This window comes from Oncorhynchus mykiss, chromosome 4, assembly GCF_057628025.1.
Source record: "Oncorhynchus mykiss isolate SJ-2025 chromosome 4, ASM5762802v1, whole genome shotgun sequence".
Lineage (NCBI taxonomy): Eukaryota > Metazoa > Chordata > Actinopteri > Salmoniformes > Salmonidae > Oncorhynchus > Oncorhynchus mykiss.
Genome location: NC_143025.1, coordinates 35,198,843 through 35,219,194, shown reverse-complemented (window position 1 = coordinate 35,219,194; position 20,352 = coordinate 35,198,843). Strand labels below are relative to the sequence as shown.

Genomic DNA, 20,352 nt, shown 5'->3' with positions numbered 1-20,352 from the left:
GGGATAGAGAAAGAGCACCAAGGTTTTCAGAACTGAAGAGAGTCAGTTTGTTAGGCTGAAACTGAGAGGAATGATGCAATTCCAGGCGGTCTCCATCCATGACAATAGCCTGGATCCAAACTGAATTGTTTGATTTCACCTCATGGTATTGGGTCCGGGCTACCATGACAGTAAAAAGGTACCATAACACATAACTGTCTTAGACATAAGACAGACTATACTGTATGTACTACTACCCTATATTAAAGTATCATATAGTGCTTTAGTATGCAACAGAGGCATCGATAGTGAAGAACTGAGCTATTAGGACACGCCTGATGTCTAGCGCTGTTCTTCATTGTTGCTCATGAAGGACACACAAGGTAAGAGGCAACCTAGTCAACAACATACCTGCCTCTAATTGTGTAAACAACATCAGACAGGTCCCCCACTGCTAGAGACCCACAAGCTGCCCATCTAATAGCACATTACTAGAACAAATACTAAAGAGGATCCCTGTGAAGGATCTAGCTTCAAAATACCCCAGCGTGGAGGGGAGAGAGATGAGATGAAGGGTTAGAGAGAGAGAGAAATAGAGAGAGAGAGAGACGGCATAGAGTAAGAAAGAGTGACAGCAGGAGACAGAGTGAGAAAGCGAGAAAGAGGGCGAGAGAGCGCACAGGAAGAAAGTGCTAGAGAGAGAGAGAGGAGAGGAGGAAGCACAGGAAGAAAGTGCTAGAGAGAGAGAGAGGAGAGGAGGAAGCACAGAAAGAAAGGGCGAGTGATTCTGTGGGCTTATATTCGAGTTCAACGCTGCGTCCAACGGTAGTTAATTAGCAAGCTGGGTCATTGCAGCCCATTAGAAGAGACACAGCCTGTGTCCCAAATGGCACCCTATTCCCTATATAGTGCATGACATTTGACCAGGACCCTGCTTGCCAGTTATTTATTTAAAACATAAGTTTATTTGCCCGCCTGGGTATTAAAAAGGACAGGCGGCTATTTGAGACAGCTTTTAATTGAAGTTTTACGGTATGATAAGAGACCATTTAGGCTTCTTAAGGTCATAAATGGAAGTTTAGAGGGAGAGGACATCTCAACTTTCAGACTAAAACCAGCGCTTTGAGTTGTTGATCGACAGATAGTACCTTCCATCCGCAACTACAGTATCTCTCTTTGCATAGAGCACACCAACTTCACCTCAACCCAAGTACTACAAATACTACAAGATTGATATGATCCTATACATTAGGCCTTGTTAACTTACAATAACAAAGACAAGATGATGACATCCACACAGAAAATTCTCCGGTTTTAAAAACAAAAACAAATAACACTGAGAAAGTGTGAAATGAACACACTGCTTAATGTATTTCCGAGAATACCTTAGCTTTCGAGTAAATTGTAGTTACCACCCATGACTGTATTTGTTTGTGACAGAGACATCATTGCTGCATTTATCCATTTTTGGTTCCATGGACTTCACCAAGTGAGATCCTAATTGAATATGTTATTACAATTTTTTTTTTAAAGACATCCTCCAGTGATTTTTGAACTTCTCCTGTTGAAAAGAAATATCCCAAGTGTAAAATACAGTCATGTCCTCACACTAAAGGGTACACAAATTATGTTTTAAGCAAAATAGTGGTGTTATGACACAACTGAAAACTTCAAGGAGTAGGGAATTCAATAAATTGGTTTGATGGTATTGTGATGTCATCCGCCTCCCCCCTTGCGTGAGGAACAATAGAGAGCAATAGTGAACAAAAAAGAACCCCCCCCATTTGTGCTGTGCTATGTCATGACTTAACTGTACCACCTATTGAGATGTGCCTTTTGTTAAGTAAATCAGATGTTAAATCATGTGAAAAGGAGACTGGAGTGCCACTTTAGCACAACGCCATACACATTTTATAAGGCTTTACTTTGAGTGCCGAGTTTTACCCAAATACAGGAGCCTGGAACTCATACACATCGCTATGAACCAAAACCATGACAGTCATTAACATGTTTCCCAGTATGCTCTATTGCGGTTTGATTTAAAAAAAATGGTTTGTTTCATTATCTGTTTGTGCATGTACATGGATTAATTATTTAATATTATGCCACTCAAATAAAAATGACAAATATTTTCTAAACTGATCCAATATGTTACTGAGAATTATTGCACCTGTTACTGAAATGGCTGTTCTAGTTTAGATGCTTTAGCTCAGGTCTCGCCCACTTCGTTCCTGGAGAGCTACCCTCCTGTATGTTTTTGCACCAACCCCAGTTGTAACTAACCTGGTTTAGTTTATCAACCAGCTAATTATTAGAGTCAGGTATGCTAGATTAGGGTTGGTGTGAAAACCTATAGGATGGTAGCTTTCCAGGAACTGGGTTGGAAAGTCCTGCTTTAGGTAGTCTCATAGTGTAGTCTTCCCAACCCATTCTGAAAACAGGTTCCAAAAGTTATATTACTACACTGGCTGGATTCCAATAGAACATACAAAGGTGATGTGTAAGTCACCATAATGTGACTTGCAGGCCCTATGTGGCCTGTAAACCACAAGTTTCAGGCCATTGTATTACACACAACAAAAGGTTTAGATTTGTGCCTAAAGGGGTACAAACACGTGTAACTGTAGTGGTACTCTGTAAGGTCATCCTTTGTACCTTTTTAAGTGCATTAATTGTACCCCAGTTCATACCTCAGGCCAGGAAGGAATTAGGGTTATCAAAATTGACTGGTTGAATTATTTCAGATTTCCCTCTTCCATTTCCAGGAAACTTCCAACCAGGATTTCTGGAAAACCTGGGAAATGTATCATCATTTTTCAATTCTACCTGCAAGGTCACATTATGCCAGTTTGCAAAGTGATGAGTAATTCCTATGGAATCCAGCCAGAGTTAGGATATCCAACAGTTGGCGGTTGTATTAATCTCCATTCGGAATGACTTCCCAGGATTAGGAACATTGTGCGGAGACTACCTAAGACATTTAAACTGGACCAAACTTTTCAGTAACGGGTGCAAAAAATGTAACTAGCGCCCCCCAAGAAATGTAACTAACGCCCACCCAAAAATGTAACCTTTATTTTTCTAGGCAAATCAGTAAAGAACAAAATCTTATTTACAATGATGGCCTACCCCGGCCAAATCCTAACCCGGACAATGCTGGGCCAATTGTGCGCCGCCCTATGGGACTCCCAGTCACGACCGGTTGTGATACAGCCTTGTATCGAACCAGGCTCTGTAGTGACGCCTCTAGCACTGAGATGCAGTGTCTTAGACCGCTGCGCCACTCGGGACCCCCCAATGCATCAATGCACGTGCACAAACATAGATACTGAAACAAACAATTCCAAAACCCAACCTGCAATAGAGCATGCTGGGAAATATAATAATGATGGGTGTGGTTTTGGTTCAAAGAGATGTATATGAGTTTCAGGTCACTCTATTAGTGTAATACCAGACCCTTAAAATAAGGCCGTATGAAATGTGTAAGGTATTGTGTTACAAATACAATTTTTTTTATCACTTGGTGATGTCAGGAGGGCTGAAAATGGATGAATGCATCAAGCATATATCTCAGTCACTAACAAATATAGTCATGGGTGTTTTTTTATTTGAAAGATCAGGCACTCTGGGAAATATTTGAATAAGGGTTTAAACTAAGCAGTGTTAATATAACACGGTTCCCGATGTCTATATGGGTCCACAAACTCAATACTTTCAGTGTTGATTTAACACTCAGTGTTTATTTTATTTTATTTTTACACTGGAGAATGTGGTGTGCAGTAAAGCAGGTACATTCCACCGATGATAGTCGGCATAATTGAATGTCGACAATCTTTATTTTGAGATAACCAGCATCTGATATTATTCTAATTTAGCTGAATCTAATTTAGCTGCATATACACTGAGAACTCAGATGGTTTTCCTATTACATCTTCCAAAGCTGTCCAAAGCTGTCCTGTCCATCTTCCAAAGCTGCATTACACTGCTTCTCCTATCAAAGTAGTTACAAAAATCTACACATTTACCAGAATTTATCAAAGCATAAGAGTGTGACCAGTGGAGGTGGCTCGAGGCCAGGTTTTATAAGCAACCTTGTTAGAGATTTGAGTGTAGGCAAAGTGGAAAGTTTGGCCATGGTTGCTAAACTTAAGTGCGTCTGTGTGGGTTGTTTTGTCTGCTCTACAAGATCTCGAAGTTTCCCTTCGAAATTCAACGTACTATGGATGAAGGTCTATTTTTGACCCGTTCATTCTGCATGGTCACAGGGTTAATTCTGTGTGGTTACAGGGGTGAAACGGAAACAACTCAAGGGGTTAACTGCATGTGTTCATTCCCGAGTGGTTAAGGTTAGGACTATGGTTTAAGGGAGGCTCAAAACAAAAAGAATGAAAAACAACACACTATTACCATCAGGTATCATCAGTATTCACAGTGTTCTCGCGGCTTGCTAGAACATTGTGAACTGCGATAGCGCAGTGGTCTGAGCAGCGTGCTCCGACACCGAGAATCATGGGTTTGCTCCCAGTGTTTTTTTGGGGGTGAGTGCAGAGAACGGCCTATCGACGTTCTTAGGATCTTTTCAAACGGCCAAATTTTCAGTGTGTGTCTAGTGATCAGTCTGGTCTGCTAGTGTGTCTGGGTGGGTGAGTTTGTGTTTGTGTGCGTCTATACCTTGTGTCTGGTAGTTAAGTCGTCTCATCTCCACAGGGTCAGAGGAGTGGGCCAGCAGAGAGTCCTTCACCCCAACAGAGTGCTCATCCTTGGCAGAGGGAGATGCTCGTTTCCTGGGGAGAGAGGCAGGGAGGATAGGCCATGAGAGGAGCTGTAAACACAGTATATTCTCTGTTCCAAAATTCACACTACTATTTAGAATGTAATGTATTTGGCATGTATTCTAAGTGGCATGCTAAAAGGCCTTTAGACATTGGAATGTAACCATACAGCAGGGGCCTGCTGGCTTGGGATGGTCAACCCCTTACACAGATTACCCATCAGAACCCAACCCAAAGACTGACATCTGTTTATTTCTGCAATCATGTGGAAGATACCAGATACCGAGACGATGCTCAATTTGCAGGTAGTTAAAAGTCATGTTGAGATTTGTAACTTCCTGAAGCAGAGGCACACATCTACTCTTCAGAGTCAGATCAGAATCCCAGAATCGCATTTACACATACCCGGAAATTGACTTAATGAATAGGTGCTTCCAGTAATAGACTATGTCCAAGACAGACAAGACACAAAGTCAACATACAGAATGCATAATATAAATACAGTACACATAAATAAGTACATTTGTTTTATGTCCAAAACTGCACCATCCCTGCTATATAATTCCCAAATTTTGACCATAGCCACAGCCCTCAGCTCTGGTCAAAAGTAATGCGTTATATAGGGAATAGGGTGCAATTTGAGTATGCTGCTGTTAAATAACACTGTCTGCCGGGCTGTGTTCGTTGGTTCCCCAGATGAGGCCGTTTATGTGTGGAGGGCCCAATTTACTGTCTACACAGCTGGGGGGGAAGTGGTGACACAGTTTTAGGTTTACGCTCATTAAAACCTCTAATTTCCCCCATATGAATGTGTGAAAACAAACAGTCTGAGCAATTAACGGATCAGTTGCAGTGACAGACTAGCAAGGCTGGCTAATTACAGAGGTGGAGAGAAAGAGAGAAGGAGGGAGGGAAGGAGAGAGGGGAGTGGGAGAGGGAGGGACTTGGGGAAGAGGAAAGGGGGATGGAGTAGCGAGAGGAGAGAAAGAAAGAGAGGGAGAGGAGGAAGGAAAGTAGGAAGAGGGGAGAGAGAGAAACAGAGAGAGAGCACATCTCCTCCATTCCCAATGCACACGTCTCCTAGCGCTAGCATGATAACTGAGGCCTTAAGTGTTGACATGTTACAGCTGCTGCCAAGCAAATGCATTAAAGCCTGCATTCGTTTCTCTGGGTAGCGCTAACATTACGCTAACATGTCATGTGCAGCAGCCTCCATCGCTGAGTGCTGCTGCTGATGTGCTCACCTAACTCTGTCTCAGGGGCAGCTATTAGTGATGCCATGCTATCAAAGCTGTCTATGAGAGGTGTCAGTCATGTTACTAGCCCTAAACTTACAGTTTATATACACCTTAGCCAAATACATTCATACTCATTTTTTGACAATTCCTGACATGTACTCCTATAAAAAAATTCCCTGTTTTAGGTCAGTTAGTATCATCACTTCATTTTAAGAATGTGAAATGTCAGGATAATAGTAGAGAGAATGATTTAAGCTATTATTTCTTTCATCACATTCCCAGTGGGTCAGACGTTTACATACACTCAATTAGTATTTGGTAGCATTGCCTTTAAATTGTTTAACTTGGGTCAAATGTTTTGGGTAGCCTTCCACAAGCTTCCCACAATTAGTTGGGTGAATTTTGGCCCATTCCTCCTGACAGAGCTGGTGTAACTGAGTCAGGTTTGTAGGCCTCCTTGCTCGCACACACTTTTTCAGTTCTGCCCACACATTTTCTATAGGATTGAGGTCAGGGCTTTGTGATGGCCACTCCAATACCTTGACTTTGTTGTCCTTAAGCCATTTTGCCACAACTTTGGAAGTATGCTTGGGGTCATTGTCCAATTGGAAGACCCATTTGCTTCAATACCCATTTGCTTCAATATACAGTGGGGCAAAAAAGTATTTAGTCAGCCACCAATTGTGCAAGTTCTCCCACTTAAAAATATGAGAGAGGCCTGTAATTTTCATCATAGGTACACTTCAACTATGACAGACAAAATGAGGAAAAATCCAGAAAATCACATTGTATGATTTTTAATGAATTTATTTGCAAATTATGGTGGAAAATAAGTATTTGGTCACCTACAAACAAGAAAGAATTCTGGCTCTCACAGACCTGTTACTACTTCTTTAAGAAGCTCCTCTATCCTCCACTCGTTACCTGTATTAATGGCACCTGTTTGAACTTGTTATCAGTATAAAAGACACCTGTCCACAATTCAAACTGTGACACTCCAAACTCCACTATGGCCAAGACCAAAGAGCTGTCAAAGGACACCAGAAACAAAATTGTAGACCTGCACCAGGCTGGGAAGACTGAATCTGCAATAGGTAAGCAGCTTGGTTTGAAGAAATCAACTGTGGGAGCAATTATTAGGAAATGGAAGACATACAAGACCACTGATAATCTCCCTCGATCTGGGGCTCCACGCAAGATCTCACCCCGTGGGGTCAAAATTATCACAAGAATGGTGAGCAAAAATCCCAGAACCACACGGGGGATTCTAGTGAATGACCTGCAGAGAGCTGGGACCAAAGTAACAAAGCCTACCATCAGTAACACACTACGCCGCCAGGGACTCAAATCCTGCAGGGCCAGACGTGTCCCCCTGCTTAAACCAGTACATGTCCAGGCCCGTCTGAAGTTTGCTAGAGAGCATTTGGATGATCCAGAAGAAGATTGGGAGAATGTCATATGGTCAGATGAAACCAAAATATTACTTTTTGGTAAAAACTAAACTAAACAAAGAATTCTGAGTTGCATCCAAAGAACACCATACCTACTGTGAAGCATGGGGGTGGAAACATCATGTATTGGGGCTATTTTTCTGCAAAGGGACCAGGATGAGTGGTCCGTGTAAAGGAAAGAATGAATGGGGCCATGTATCGTGAGATTTTGAGTGAAAACCTCCTTCAATCAGCAAGGGCATTGAAGATGAAACGTGGCTGGGTCTTTCAGCATGACAATGATCACAAACACCGCCCGGGCAACGAAGGAGTGGCTTTGTAAGAAGCATTTCAAGGTCCTGGAGTGGCCTAGCCAGTCTCCAGATCTCAACCCCTTAGAAAATCTTTGGAGGGAGTTGAAAGTCTGTGTTGCCCAGCAACAGCCCCAAAACATCACTGCTCTAGAGGTGATCTGCATGGAGGAATGGGCCAAAATACCAGCAACAGTGTGTGAAAACCTTGTGAAGACTTACAGAAAACGTTTGACCTCTGTCATTGCCAACAAAGGGTATATAACAAAGTATTGAGATAAACTTTTGTTATTGACCAAATACTTATTTTCCACCATAATTTGCAAATAAATTCATAAAAAATCCTACAATGTGATTTTCTGGATTTTCTTCCCTCATTTTGTCTGTCATAGTTGAAGTGTACCTATGATGAAAATTACAGGCCTCTCTCATCTTTTTAAGTGGGAGACCTTGCACAATTGGTGGCTGACTAAATACTTTTTTGCCCCACTGTATTCACATAATTTTCCTCCCTCATGATGCCATCTATTTTGTGAAGTGGACCAGTCCCTCCTACAGCAAAGCACCCCCACAACATCATGCTGCCACCCCCGAGTTTCATGGTTGGGATGATGTTCTTCAGCTTGCAAGCCTCCCCTTTTTTCCTCCAAACATAACGATGGTAATTATGGCCAAACAGTTCTATTTTTGTTTCATCAGACCAGAGGACATATCTCCAAAAAGTATGATCTTTGTCCCCATGTGCAGTTGCAAACCGTAGTCAGGCTTTTTTTATGACGGGTCTGGAGCAGTGGCTTCTTCCTTGCTGAGCGGCCATTCAAGTTATGTTGATATAGGACTCATTTTACTATGGATCTAGATACTTTTGTACCTGTTTCCTCCAGCATCTTCACAAGGTCCTTTGCTGTTCGCCAATTGATTTATACTTTTTGCACCAAAGTACATTCATCTCTAGGAGACAGAACGCGTCTCCTTCCTGAGCGGTATGATGGCTGCGTGGTCCCATGGGGTTTATACTTGCGTACTATTGTTTGAACAGATGAACGTGGTACCTTCAGGCATTTGGAAATTGCTCCTAAGAATGAACCAGACTTGTGGAGGTCTACAATTTTCTTCTGAGGTCTTGGATGATTTATTTTGATTGTCCCATGATGCCAAGCAAAGAGGCACTGAGTTTGAAGGTAGGCCTTGAATTACATCCACAGGTACACCTCAAATGGACTCAAATAATATTAATCAGCCTATCAGAAGCATCTAAAGCCATCATTTTCTGGAATTTTCCAAGCTGTTTAAAGGCACAGTCAACTTAGTGTATGTAAACTTCTGACCCACTGGAATTGTGATAAAGTGAATTATAAGTGAAATAATCTGTCTGTAAACAATTGTTGGAAAAATGACTTGTGTCACGCACAAAGTAGATGTCCTAACTGACTTGCCAAAACTATAGTTTGTAAACAAGAAATTTGTGGAGAGGTTGAAAAACGAGTTTTAATGACTCCAGCCTAAGTGTATGTAAACTTCCGACGTCAACTGTAACTGCAGTGCACTACTTTCGACGAAAGCCCTTAAGGCTCGGGTCAATAGAGCTGCACTATACAGGAGATAAGATGCCATTTAGGACACAGCCCCGGAGATGGACGGCGAGATGAGGATTGTAATGGAGATCGTAATAAAGCATGGAGGCAGGAAATAAGGAAGTGTGGGAAAGCGTGCTTTGTTATTCTGACTATTGCCTAGGAAACGACATGTAATTTGAACTCCACTTTTTGCATTTAGCTTGCAAGGCATCAGGGCTGCAGGTGTGTGTGGGTGTTGGTGGGGGGAACCGGGCAAACGAGAAACCACAGACTATGAACTCTCAGAGAGATGTAGCTCAATAGATCAACAAGATCAAAGACATTTTTCAAAGCTGCCTGTAAACATTGCCCACACACGCATGCACATATTTGCATGCTCACACGCGCAAACACTGCATGCGTGGACATACACACAGATGCACACACATAGACACACAACCAGTCAAGAGCCAGACATGTCTCCTGTGAAAAAACACAACACACAGTCAAAGAAAGGTGTGATGTGTGATAGTGATGGGAAGTTCAGTCAAAAGAACGATTCTGTAGACTCATTTTGTTCATTTGAGTCAGTAATGGCCAGAACACGCAGGACCCCACAGCAGCGAACGATGAACTGAAAACTTGAAAGAGTCCTGATTCTACAAGCCTCTCGTCCATCACAGTTGGCAGGCAGGAGCCCCTACCGGCGAACGATGAACTGAAAACTGTCATAATCCGACAAACCTCTCGTTCACGTGCCGTTTACCGTGGTGTGCTTATTGAAGCTGTCATTTGTGACGGAGACTTGTTGTTTAAACAACGTAGGCCTACATTTGTTGATTGCTAGGGATACATATAAGATGATGTCTTTATACATTTGAAACAAGGTCTAGTTGTGGCACACATCCGGACTAGATTGGGAACGACTGTTGGAGGAGTGCATTGCTCGACTGCCGTGAGGGTGATAAGCACAATATGGTTCGCAAACTGCAGCCCCCCCCCCCCCCAAACTATTTGTTCTCGAGTTCAAGTTTGTTGAGTAGAGGCTGTTGATGCTTTGATTCTACAAAGCCGATCCCATCACAACATTCAATAATTAATGAATTGCGTTCATTCCTGCACCATGAGATGAATTGTCAGTTAACACATATTTTTATCCTCTACGCTGCCTGCAGCATGACCTATTTTCCTTTGAGTAATTATGACAGACAGTTGTTGGTCAGCGCACATCTCTAGAGCTGTTGAGTCGGAGGACTGTATATCAATCCTGCTGCTAGCAGGCCAAAAGAATGACTAAAATGAACGAGTCACTCAGAAAAACGAATCATGACTTTCGAGTCAGTAAAAAGAGTAGTAGAAAAAGAATCGATCGCATACTGGACCTCGCTATGTGTGATCTTGACAGTGTAGTAGAAACAAAGGGCATGTCAGTCTGTCACTCTGTCACTCTGACTCTCTACATCAGGCATCAGTCAGAACAGAACAGAGTGGCGCAGCCTGACCCAGAAGCACATCTTATAGAGGAGTAAAGGCATCTGTCCACATGCTTGCCAGCTCAACTACCTTTTGTGACTTTTTTGTTAGTTTGTGTGAGGGTTTTATCAGTTGTTCGGGCACAACAGCAAAAAGTTCGAGGCAAGCCGAAGTCAGTAGCCGAAGTCTACTCCCATTCGTCGGTGATTGGTCAACAGCAGGGGTTCTTCAATTAAGTGTTTTTTTGTTGTCAGTCAACGAGAGACGAATCGGTTTCATGCACATTTTTCCCACTTTAGAAATACTGCAATAACGTCTTAATTTGATGTAAAAATGTATTTTTTTTCAAGCGAAGGTCTTTTAAGGGACTATGCAAGCACACTCGTTCAGCCAGCTGACGCCTTAGCATGCTGACGCCTTAGGGGGAAGGGAGAGGAAGCGTGTGCTGCAGATTGACAGCCAAGCCAGGGTTGAGAGGGGGGAAAGTGGTGTACGGGTGTAAAACAGGAGAGAAGTACTAACCTTTCTTGTTTGCTGCGTCCACAGAAAGCAGGGGGAAAGTGAGCGAGGGAGAAAACAGAGAGAGAGAGAGAGAGGAGGATTAAATTACAGGGTTAAAGCATAGAAGCAGTGGATGGGGAACAGCATCTGGCTAATACAAGCTCTTTACTTCACACCTCCCTCCATCCCTCATTCCATCCATCCATCTCTCCCTCCCACCCTCTCTCTCTCCCTCTCTCCTCCAATCTCTCAGCCCTGCGGTTTTATTCAGATAATAACGCTGACATTTTGAAAATGAGTTTTTTCCTCCAGGGGCCCAGATCTCAACCCCTGTCACTGTGATCATCTTCAACAAGTGTTTAAATATATATTTTTTCTTTTTTACAACCCATTCTCTTAAGATACATCTGCTGGGATTTTTTTTTTTTAAAGGAGGATCTACATATCTGCTATGTGGGGAATTCAGGAGATAATGATGTTCTATGCATTTGGACAGGCTTGATGATGGTGCACTCTGCTCTCTCAGGTTACTTGAGGTAGATATTGTACTAGCTCGGGGGAAATACAGTAGGTTGCATCCTGCAACTAACGTCCCGGTATCAACTATGTTATCCTACTACATTGTGTGGACAGATGAGGATGGGGTTATTATATAATAAGCTGTTTCGCCTCATATACTTTTACAACTGTTGAAATGTCTATAGATCTGCCTATTGTGTTTTGTTTTGTAGCGTTTACATTCATTTATATTTGAATACAATCCATTCCAGCAAAATGTCTTCCAAGTCATAAAAAGTTGCTATGTGTCCTGGCATGGACATCAGAGAGTTATAGGCCTGTGCAGTCAAATAGGCATGTTAAATTGGGACACTTCAAAAGATTTCTTCTCATTTGCTGTGAAGAAATCCTCCACCCTCCTGCCATCTAAGTCAGCCTTGCCTGGACTTTTCCACAGAGAAATACTTTGAATTACTAGTTCAGCTGAGTTCAGCTTATTACTTTCCTGGGTTGTTGTGTAAGAGCGAGTTGAGTTCTGGCTCCTTCTGATTGCCAGAGTGAGGAGAATTAAGGTGAGGCCAAGCATTTTGGAATGCTTTTTTAAATGATTAAGTCCTTTTTAATGATCAAGTCAAACACATGATTCCCTTTTTTGTTCAAGCAGAGCTGAAGCGTCTAAGAAGTAAGGAGAGCTACACTACCACAAGCCCAGCAACTCAAAGACTGAACAAACAGTAAGAGAGAAGGGTGACAAAAGAGGAGAAGAAAGTTGAACAGATAGAAGAAGACAGAGAAAGGAGGACCAGCTCGTCCCATCCCAGCAGTGTGCTAGCTAGCTGAGATTTCATTATTAGCGGAAGAAGCATATGGAACCCCTGTTCTTCCCTCTCTCTCTTATGCTAGCTCAGTCAGAAGCTCTAAGGACAGCTACATGCAAAGAGAGCAGCGAAAACACGGCTGGGCCAACTCTGGGAGAGCATAGCCACAGGCACCTGACTGAGATACCTCCCATATCAATACCCACTCCAAGGAGAGAGTCTCACAGAGCCTATAGGACTTCAGGCTGAGGCTAGATGAATGTCTATCTGTCTTGATGGAGTAACCACTGAACTCCAACGAATGCAGGCCAGTCAAGTTCTTCCACACCAAACTCAACAAACCATTTCTGTATGGACCTCGCTATGTGCATGGGAGTATTGATTGTCATGCTGAAACAGGAAAGGGTCTTCCCAAAACTGTTGCCACAAAGTTGGAAGCACAGAACCATCTAGATCGTAATTGTACGATATAGCATTAAGATTTCCCTTCACTGGAACTAAGGGGTCTAGCCCGAACCATGAAAAACAGCTCCAGACCGGAATTCCTCCTCCACCAAACTTTACAGGTGACACTATGCATTCGGGCAGGTAGCATTCTCCTGGAATCCGCCAAACCCAGGTTCGTCCGTCAGACTGGAAGATAGTGAAGCGTGATTCAACATTCCAGCGAACACATTCCCACTGCTTCAGAGTCCATTGGTGGCGAGCTTTACACCACTCCAGCCGACGCTTGATATTGCGCATGGTGAGCTTAGGTTTGTGTGCGGCTGCTGTGTGCGGCTGCTCGGCCATGGAAACCCATTTCATGAAGCTCCCGACGAACAGTACTTGTGCTGACGTTGCTTCCAGAGGCAGTTTGCAACTCAGCATTGTTGCAAACGAGGACAGAAGATTTTTACGCGTTTCGCGCATCAGCATTCGGCGGTCCCGTTCTGTGGGCTTGTGTGGGCTATCACTTCGCGGCTAAGACGTTGTTGCTCCTAGACATTTCCACTACACAATAACAGCACTTACAGTTGACCAGGGCAGGTCTAGCAGGGCAGAAATTTGACAAACTGACTTGTTGGAAAGGTGACATCCTATCATGGTGCCACATTGAAAGTCACCGAGCTCTTCAGTAAGGCCATTCTACTGCCGGTCATCTATGGAGTTTGCATGGCTGTGTGCTCAATTTTATACACCTGTCAGCAACGGGTGTGGCTGAAATTGTCGAATCCACTCATTTGTAGGGGTGTCCACTTACCCTTGTACATACAGAGCATTCGGAAAGTATTCAGACACATGTCGTTGAGTTACAGCCTTTTTTAAAAGATGGATTAATAAACTATTTTCCTCATCAATCTACAGACAATTCCCTTCAATGACAAAGCGAAAACACGTTTTTAGACATTTTAACATGTAAAAAAAACAACAACATTTATTCAGACCCTTTGCAATGAGACTCGAAATTAAGCTCAGGGCCATCCTGCTTCTATTGGTCATCATTGAGATGTTTCTACAGCTTGATTGGAGTCCATCAGTGGTAAATTCAATTGATTGGTCATGATTTGGAAAGGCACACACCTGTCCATATAAGGTCCCACATTTGCCAGTGCATGTCAGTGCATAAACCAAGTCATGAAGTTGAAGGAATTGTCCGTAGAGCTCCGAGACAGGATTGTTTTGAGGCACAGATCTGGGGAAGGGTACCAAAAAATATCTGCAGCATTGAAGGTCCCCAAAAACAGAGACTCTTCCTAGAGCTGGCCTTGGTCAGGGAGGTGGCCAAGAACCCGATGGTCACCCGGGCAGAGCTCTAGAGTTCCTCTTTGGACATGGGAGAACCTTCCAGAAGGACAACCATCTCTGCAGAATTCCACCAATCAGGCTTTTATGGTAGAGTGGCCAGACTGAAGCCATTCCTCAGGTAAAAGGCACATGACAGCCTGCTTGGAGTTTGCCAAAAGTCACCTAAAGACTCTCAGACCATGATAAACAAGAATCTCTGGCCTGATGAAACCAAGATTGAACTCTTTGGCCTGAATGCCAAGAGTCACATCTGGAGGAAACCTGGCAACATCCATACGATGAAGCATGGTGGTGGCAGCATCATGCTGGGGGAATGTTTTTCAGTGGCAGGTAATGGGAGACTCGTCAGGATCAAGGGAAAGATGAATGGGCCAAAGTACAGAGAGATCCTTGATGAAAACCTGTTCCAGAGCGCTCAGGACCTCAGACTGGGACGAAGGTTCACCTTCCAACAGGAAAACGACCCTAAGCACACAGCCAAGACAACACAGGAGTGGCTTTGGGACAAGTCTCTGAATGTCCTTGAGTGGCCCAGCCAGAGCCCAGACTTGAAACCGATCAAACATCTCTGAAGAAACCTGAAAATAGCTGTGCAGTGACACTCCCCATCCAACCTGACAAAGAACAATGGGAGAAACTACCCAAATACAGGTGTGCCAAGCTTGTAGCTTTATACCGAAGAGAATGCGAGCCCGTAATCACTGCCAAAAGTGCTTCAACAAAGTACTAAGTAATGTGTCTGAATATATATGTAAATGTTATATTTCTGTTTCTTATTTAAAAAATAAATAAATTAGCAAACATTTCTAAAATCCTGCCTTTGCTGTGTCATTATGGGGTGTTGTGTGTAGATTAATGAGGGGGAAAAAACAATACAGTTGTTTTATAATAAGGCTGTAACGTAACAAAATGTGGAAAAATTCAATGGGTCCGAAAACTTTCAGAGTGCACTGTATGGTGTATAGTGCCAAGAATACATTTTTTGCACTTTGCTTTAAGTACATACAACAACTTGAAGGTGTTATTTCTATAAAATGACAGTATACTGCTGTTTTCTGATTTCAATTCGTTTTATATTTTTATACTGTGACCACACTTGGTTGAGTGCGTCAATATTTCTGCACTGCCATCGGGTTCATGGTTATCCCTTGGAACATGAATTAACACTCTCAAAAAATGGGCTATGGTACAGTGTTGTTCCCTGCGGTGCAAAAACAAAGTGAAAGGTACACTTCCCAGGTACACATATGAACTCACATGGTACAGTTCGGTACCTTGTAAGTATAATCAGACATGTTTCTACCCAACTTTTAGAATATGAAGTACGATCACCATTCATCAGTGGGGGCAATGTACTGGTGGGGCTCATTAGCATATTTTGGGATGAGGTCAAATACACTATCCAAAAGTATGTGGACACCCCTTCAAATGAGTGGATTAGGCTATTTCAGCCACACCTGTTGCTGACAGGTGTACAAAATCGAGCAGAGCCTTTCAATGTGGCACCGTCATAAGATGCAACCGTTCCAAGAAGTCAGTTCGCCAAATTTCTGCCCTGATAGAGCTGCCCCGGTCAACTGTAGGTGCTGTTATTGTGAAGTGGAAACGTCTCGGCACAACAATGCCTCAGCCGCGAAGTGATAGGCCACACAAGCTCAAAGAACGGGACCGCCGAGGGCTGAAGTGTGTAGCACATAAAAATTGGTTGTCCCCTGTTGCAACACTCAATACGGGTTCCAAACTGCCTGTGGAAGCTACGTCGGTGCATAAACTGTTAGTCGGGAATGGGTTTCCATGCCCGAGCAGCCGCACACAAGCCTAAGATCACTATGCGCAATGCCAAGCATTGGACGGAGTGGTGTAAAGCTCGCATCCATTGGACTCTGGAGCAGTTGAAACGTGTTCTATGGAATGTTGAATCACGCTGCACGCATCACCATCTTCCAGTCTGACAGACAAATCTGGGTTTGGTGGATGCCAGGAGAATGCTACCTAACCCACTGTAAAGTTTGGGGGAGGAGGAATAATGGTCTGGGGCTGTTTTTCATTGTTCAGCCTTGGCCCCTTAGTTCCAGTGAAGGGAAATCATAACGCTACAGCATACAATTACATTCTAGACGATTCTGTGCTTCCACCTTTGTGGCAACAGTTTCCTGTTTCTGCATGACAATGCCCCCATGCACAGAAATGGTTTGTCAAGATCGATGTTGAAGAACTTGACTGGCCTGCTCAGCCCTGACCACAATCCCATCGAAAACCTTTGGGATGAATTGGAATGCAAACCGTGAGCCAGGCCTAATCGCCCAACATCAGTGCCCGACCTCACTAACGGTCTAGTGGAAGCAAGTCCCAGCAGCAATGTTCCAACATCTAGTGGAAAGCCTTCCCAGAAGAATGGAGGATTTTATAGCAGCAAACTCCATATTAACGCCCAGGATTTTGGAATGAGATGTTTCGACGAGCAGGTGTCCACATACTTTTGGTCATGTAGTGTATATGTGCATTTGTGCCAACTGTCATGCCGATGCAAGTTAACCACCTCTTTTGATACTGTCTGCTCTACACACGTGAGTCTGGAGAGACATTTCTACTCCTCACAATTGTGTAGCGAATTCTACTAGATGAAATGCCAAAATGAGTACGTCCTGGCATTTAAAGCACACTCGATTTTCGAAATTTCACATACTATCAAAGTTTGTAGTTATCAGTTGTGTCCTCACTGCCTTTAGCAGTAATGTCACTTTTTTTGAGAACACAAGCACACATGTACAGTTGCGGGCACTTGTGAAAAACGATCCACATCAAACACTAGAGTGCCGTGACGCACATTCATTGCAGCAATGAAATAGTTGGCGCGGCAGTGTATTTACCTCTTGAAGAGCAGGATAGCGATGACGATGATGATGATGAGTACGACGGCCAGGACAGGGCCCATGACCCACAGCATCTCTGGGTCCTCAGCATGGCGAGCCATGCCGCTGTGGAGCTTCACTGTGATGGGGTCCGAGTATGGGCTGGCCGCAAACGTCTTCTGCTGCAGGAGAGAAGAAGGAGGAGGACACCACACAGAAACCCCTGTTCAGAATGGAGAGGCTTTATCATTTGGTTGGAGGCTGAACACTGCTCTATTAACCTTGAGACCTGTGTAGTCTCAAGCCCGTTGGAGTACTTTAGAGCTCTGTTGCTCTTGTGTGCTATCCCTTGTCCAACCCAGTGCCTGATTGAAAGTCAGTGGCTGACATCAGTTAGGCGCCTGGAAACGCGGTGCTAACTCAACGTGATGCTATCGTAGCCCTATACAGAGTTCTTCACAGCTCTGCCTTAGCCCGTATCTAACGCTGTGTCTGGTGGAGACTAACATCAGCCAGGCATCTGGTGAAGGAGAGAGAGGTGTATTTGTAGCTAGCTCCATTCTTTAATAGAGTGAAAATTCCCCAACCTGTCAGCCACAAAGTGACAACAAGCGCAGTTACTTTAAGCTATTTACGCTTTGCAAATTGATCCATTTAGCTTTGTTATGTGACGCCAGCATCATGCCAAGCCATATCCATTGTACCCAGCCTCTCTGGAAAAAACTTGAAGATGAAAAGGGGATCTGTGGTACACACACACAGAGAGAGAGAGAGAGAGAGAGAGAGAGAGAGAGAGAGAGAGAGAGAGAGAGAGAGAGAGAGAGAGAGAGAGAGAGAGAGAGAGAGAGAGAGAGAGAGAGAGAGAGAGAGAGAGAGAGAGAGAGAGAGAGAGAGAGAGAGAGAGAGAGAGAGAGAGAGAGAGAGAGAGAGAGATCACAGAGAGATCAGAGAGAGAGAGAGAGAGAGAGAGAGAGAGAGAGAGAGAGAGAGAGAGAGAGAGAGAGAGCGAGAGAGAGAGATCACAGAGAGATCAGAGAGAGAGAGAGAGAGAGAGAGAGAGAGAAATTTATGACAACTCCCTTTTTAATGGGGTTTTAATGCCTTTTTAACTGATAAAAACATTAACTGGTGCTGACAAAGGCGTTCATTCCAGTTGCCGTAGAAACACACAGAGCACTGCAGTCACTACATGTGCCTGCTTACTGTGGTGGCACAGACGCAAGCCGGGAGAGAGGTATAGGCTTACTGTAGCCTAAGTGCTGATGCAGATGAAGCTACTACTAAATACACTCAGAGAGTAGTACACATATGCTGCGAGCAGATAAACAAACTCCAGATCCTGCCCCTGTATCAGCAATCGCCCACTCACAACTGCTCCATGGTAGTTAAGTCTGTCCCCTTCCCCTCGCTCCTCTCTGCCCCTGACCCTGAGTTATTTTCAGCCTCTGTTGCTCTCTTCTCCTGCTCTTCCCCTCCTCTAACCCTGCCATGTCAATTAGTGAGACTGTGATATACTGTACTGACGCCAGTGAGACAGAGTTGGCCCCGGGTTCTCTGCTGGCTTCCAGAGGGCGTGATAAAAGTTGTCACCTTTATCGGCTTTGTCCTCAGAGGCCGCTGATGCGCATCCTCCCCTGCACTAGTCACCCTCTCCGGACACAGCAGGGACTACACACAATGACAGAGTCTAATCCTCCATCAAGATCTCTCTCTCTCTCTCTCTCTCTCTCTCTCTCTCTCTCTCTCTACCCATCTCTCTACCCCTCGCTCTACCTCTCTCTCTGTCCCATTTGCAACCCCTTTGCTGTCTAAGACGTGTTGCTAAAATGATTGTTTAATAACTGGCAGAGGAAATCCCAACAACTTTCACTGAGGCCATGCCAACAGGTTTACATGTGGCTAGCACTTGTCAGGCCCAGTTGAGGAGTACTCAAAACAAGGGTTACTGTCGAGTCTTCTGAATGTTTCACCACAGCATAAATTGACGTCTTCAAAGGAAACATTGAAAATATGCATCTGATATTGATGAAGATGGTTGCAGTCATATCCTGCATAAACAAAGGACTCATATGGGCCAAAAGCCTTTGCACAAAGGTTCAAGGTCAAAAGGTCATGGTGCATCCCATATTCTGATACCTGCTGAGAAAGACCTGGGGTCTTGATCGACTCAATGATAGAAACAGCCATGAATAGCCTGACATCTCTGAGAACTGTTCATGTTGAGCTCATTTCTCGGCTTCCTCTTTCTCTCTCCATCGCTTCCAGGCTCGTCCCTCCCTCTTCTGTCTCGGTCTCTCTATTCTCTCTCTCCCGGGCTCCTCTTCTCTCTCTCTTCTCCGCAGCTCATTCTTATACTTTTGGCAATGTGCAGCAGGCAGTGCAGCACAAAACTTTATTTGAAAAATGGCAGCAGTCACGCCTCTTAGACACAGTGGATGGAAGCCCAAACAAAAGAGGACATTTAGATATTCTCAGAGAGGGGGGAAACTTTGGGAGTGATCAATTTGAGAAGCACTATCTGATAGAAACACAGCCCATAGAGTGAGTGAATAATGTACTGCCAGCGCCTCTACATTTACAAATGCAGCATGGGAATGCTGTGTATTGGAGAGATAATAAAGTGAGTGAAAAGCAGAGCTGATGCGGGGAAGGGAAGGGAAGGAGAGAAGACCGAGGAGTGCATAGGGTGAATAGTCTTATTTTTTCCCAATAGTTTCTCCCACAATAAGGCTTCCTACTGGGCACAACACAACATTGAAACATGAACATTTGGGTAATATTTGGCTGAGATGTGGATCAATGAGATTTCAACCTACAGTACGTATATTCACCCACTCAAAAAGACAGCCAGAGGTTGGTTGAATTCCCAACGTGCAATCACTGTGCTTTCAACCATCTAAAAGCACCACCAAGTTCCAATGGAAGAACCACGTCTGTTTTCCGGTTTAGTCGTCGCCTAAATGTGTGTGAGGCGTAGATTTGTTTAAGACTACCAAGAAACACTCTGTGTGACCCTGATTCAGCCCACTGTAGTAAAAAGTTAAGAGGTCTCTCAATAATCATTCTCTCGATAACACATTGGAAGTAATACGTGGCACATTTTCAAGAGCTTGGGACCATACGTTTCTATCTGCAT

General features: G+C 43.8%; 1 protein-coding gene across 5 annotated transcripts in view; it reads right to left on the bottom strand.

The window, feature by feature from the left end:
- LOC110521733 (receptor-type tyrosine-protein phosphatase F) overlaps nucleotides 1-20,352 on the bottom strand; it is a 345,140-nt gene that overhangs the window by 28,939 nt on the left and 295,849 nt on the right. For all 5 annotated transcript variants that reach the window (XM_036968462.2, XM_090231901.1, XM_036968469.2 and 2 more), the window contains 2 exons: nucleotides 17,235-17,398; nucleotides 4,651-4,763 (listed from right to left, as the gene is read on the bottom strand). In XM_036968462.2, coding sequence (XP_036824357.2) covers nucleotides 4,651-4,763; nucleotides 17,235-17,398 — 277 coding nt within the window. The remainder of the gene's footprint in view (nucleotides 1-4,650; nucleotides 4,764-17,234; nucleotides 17,399-20,352) is intronic.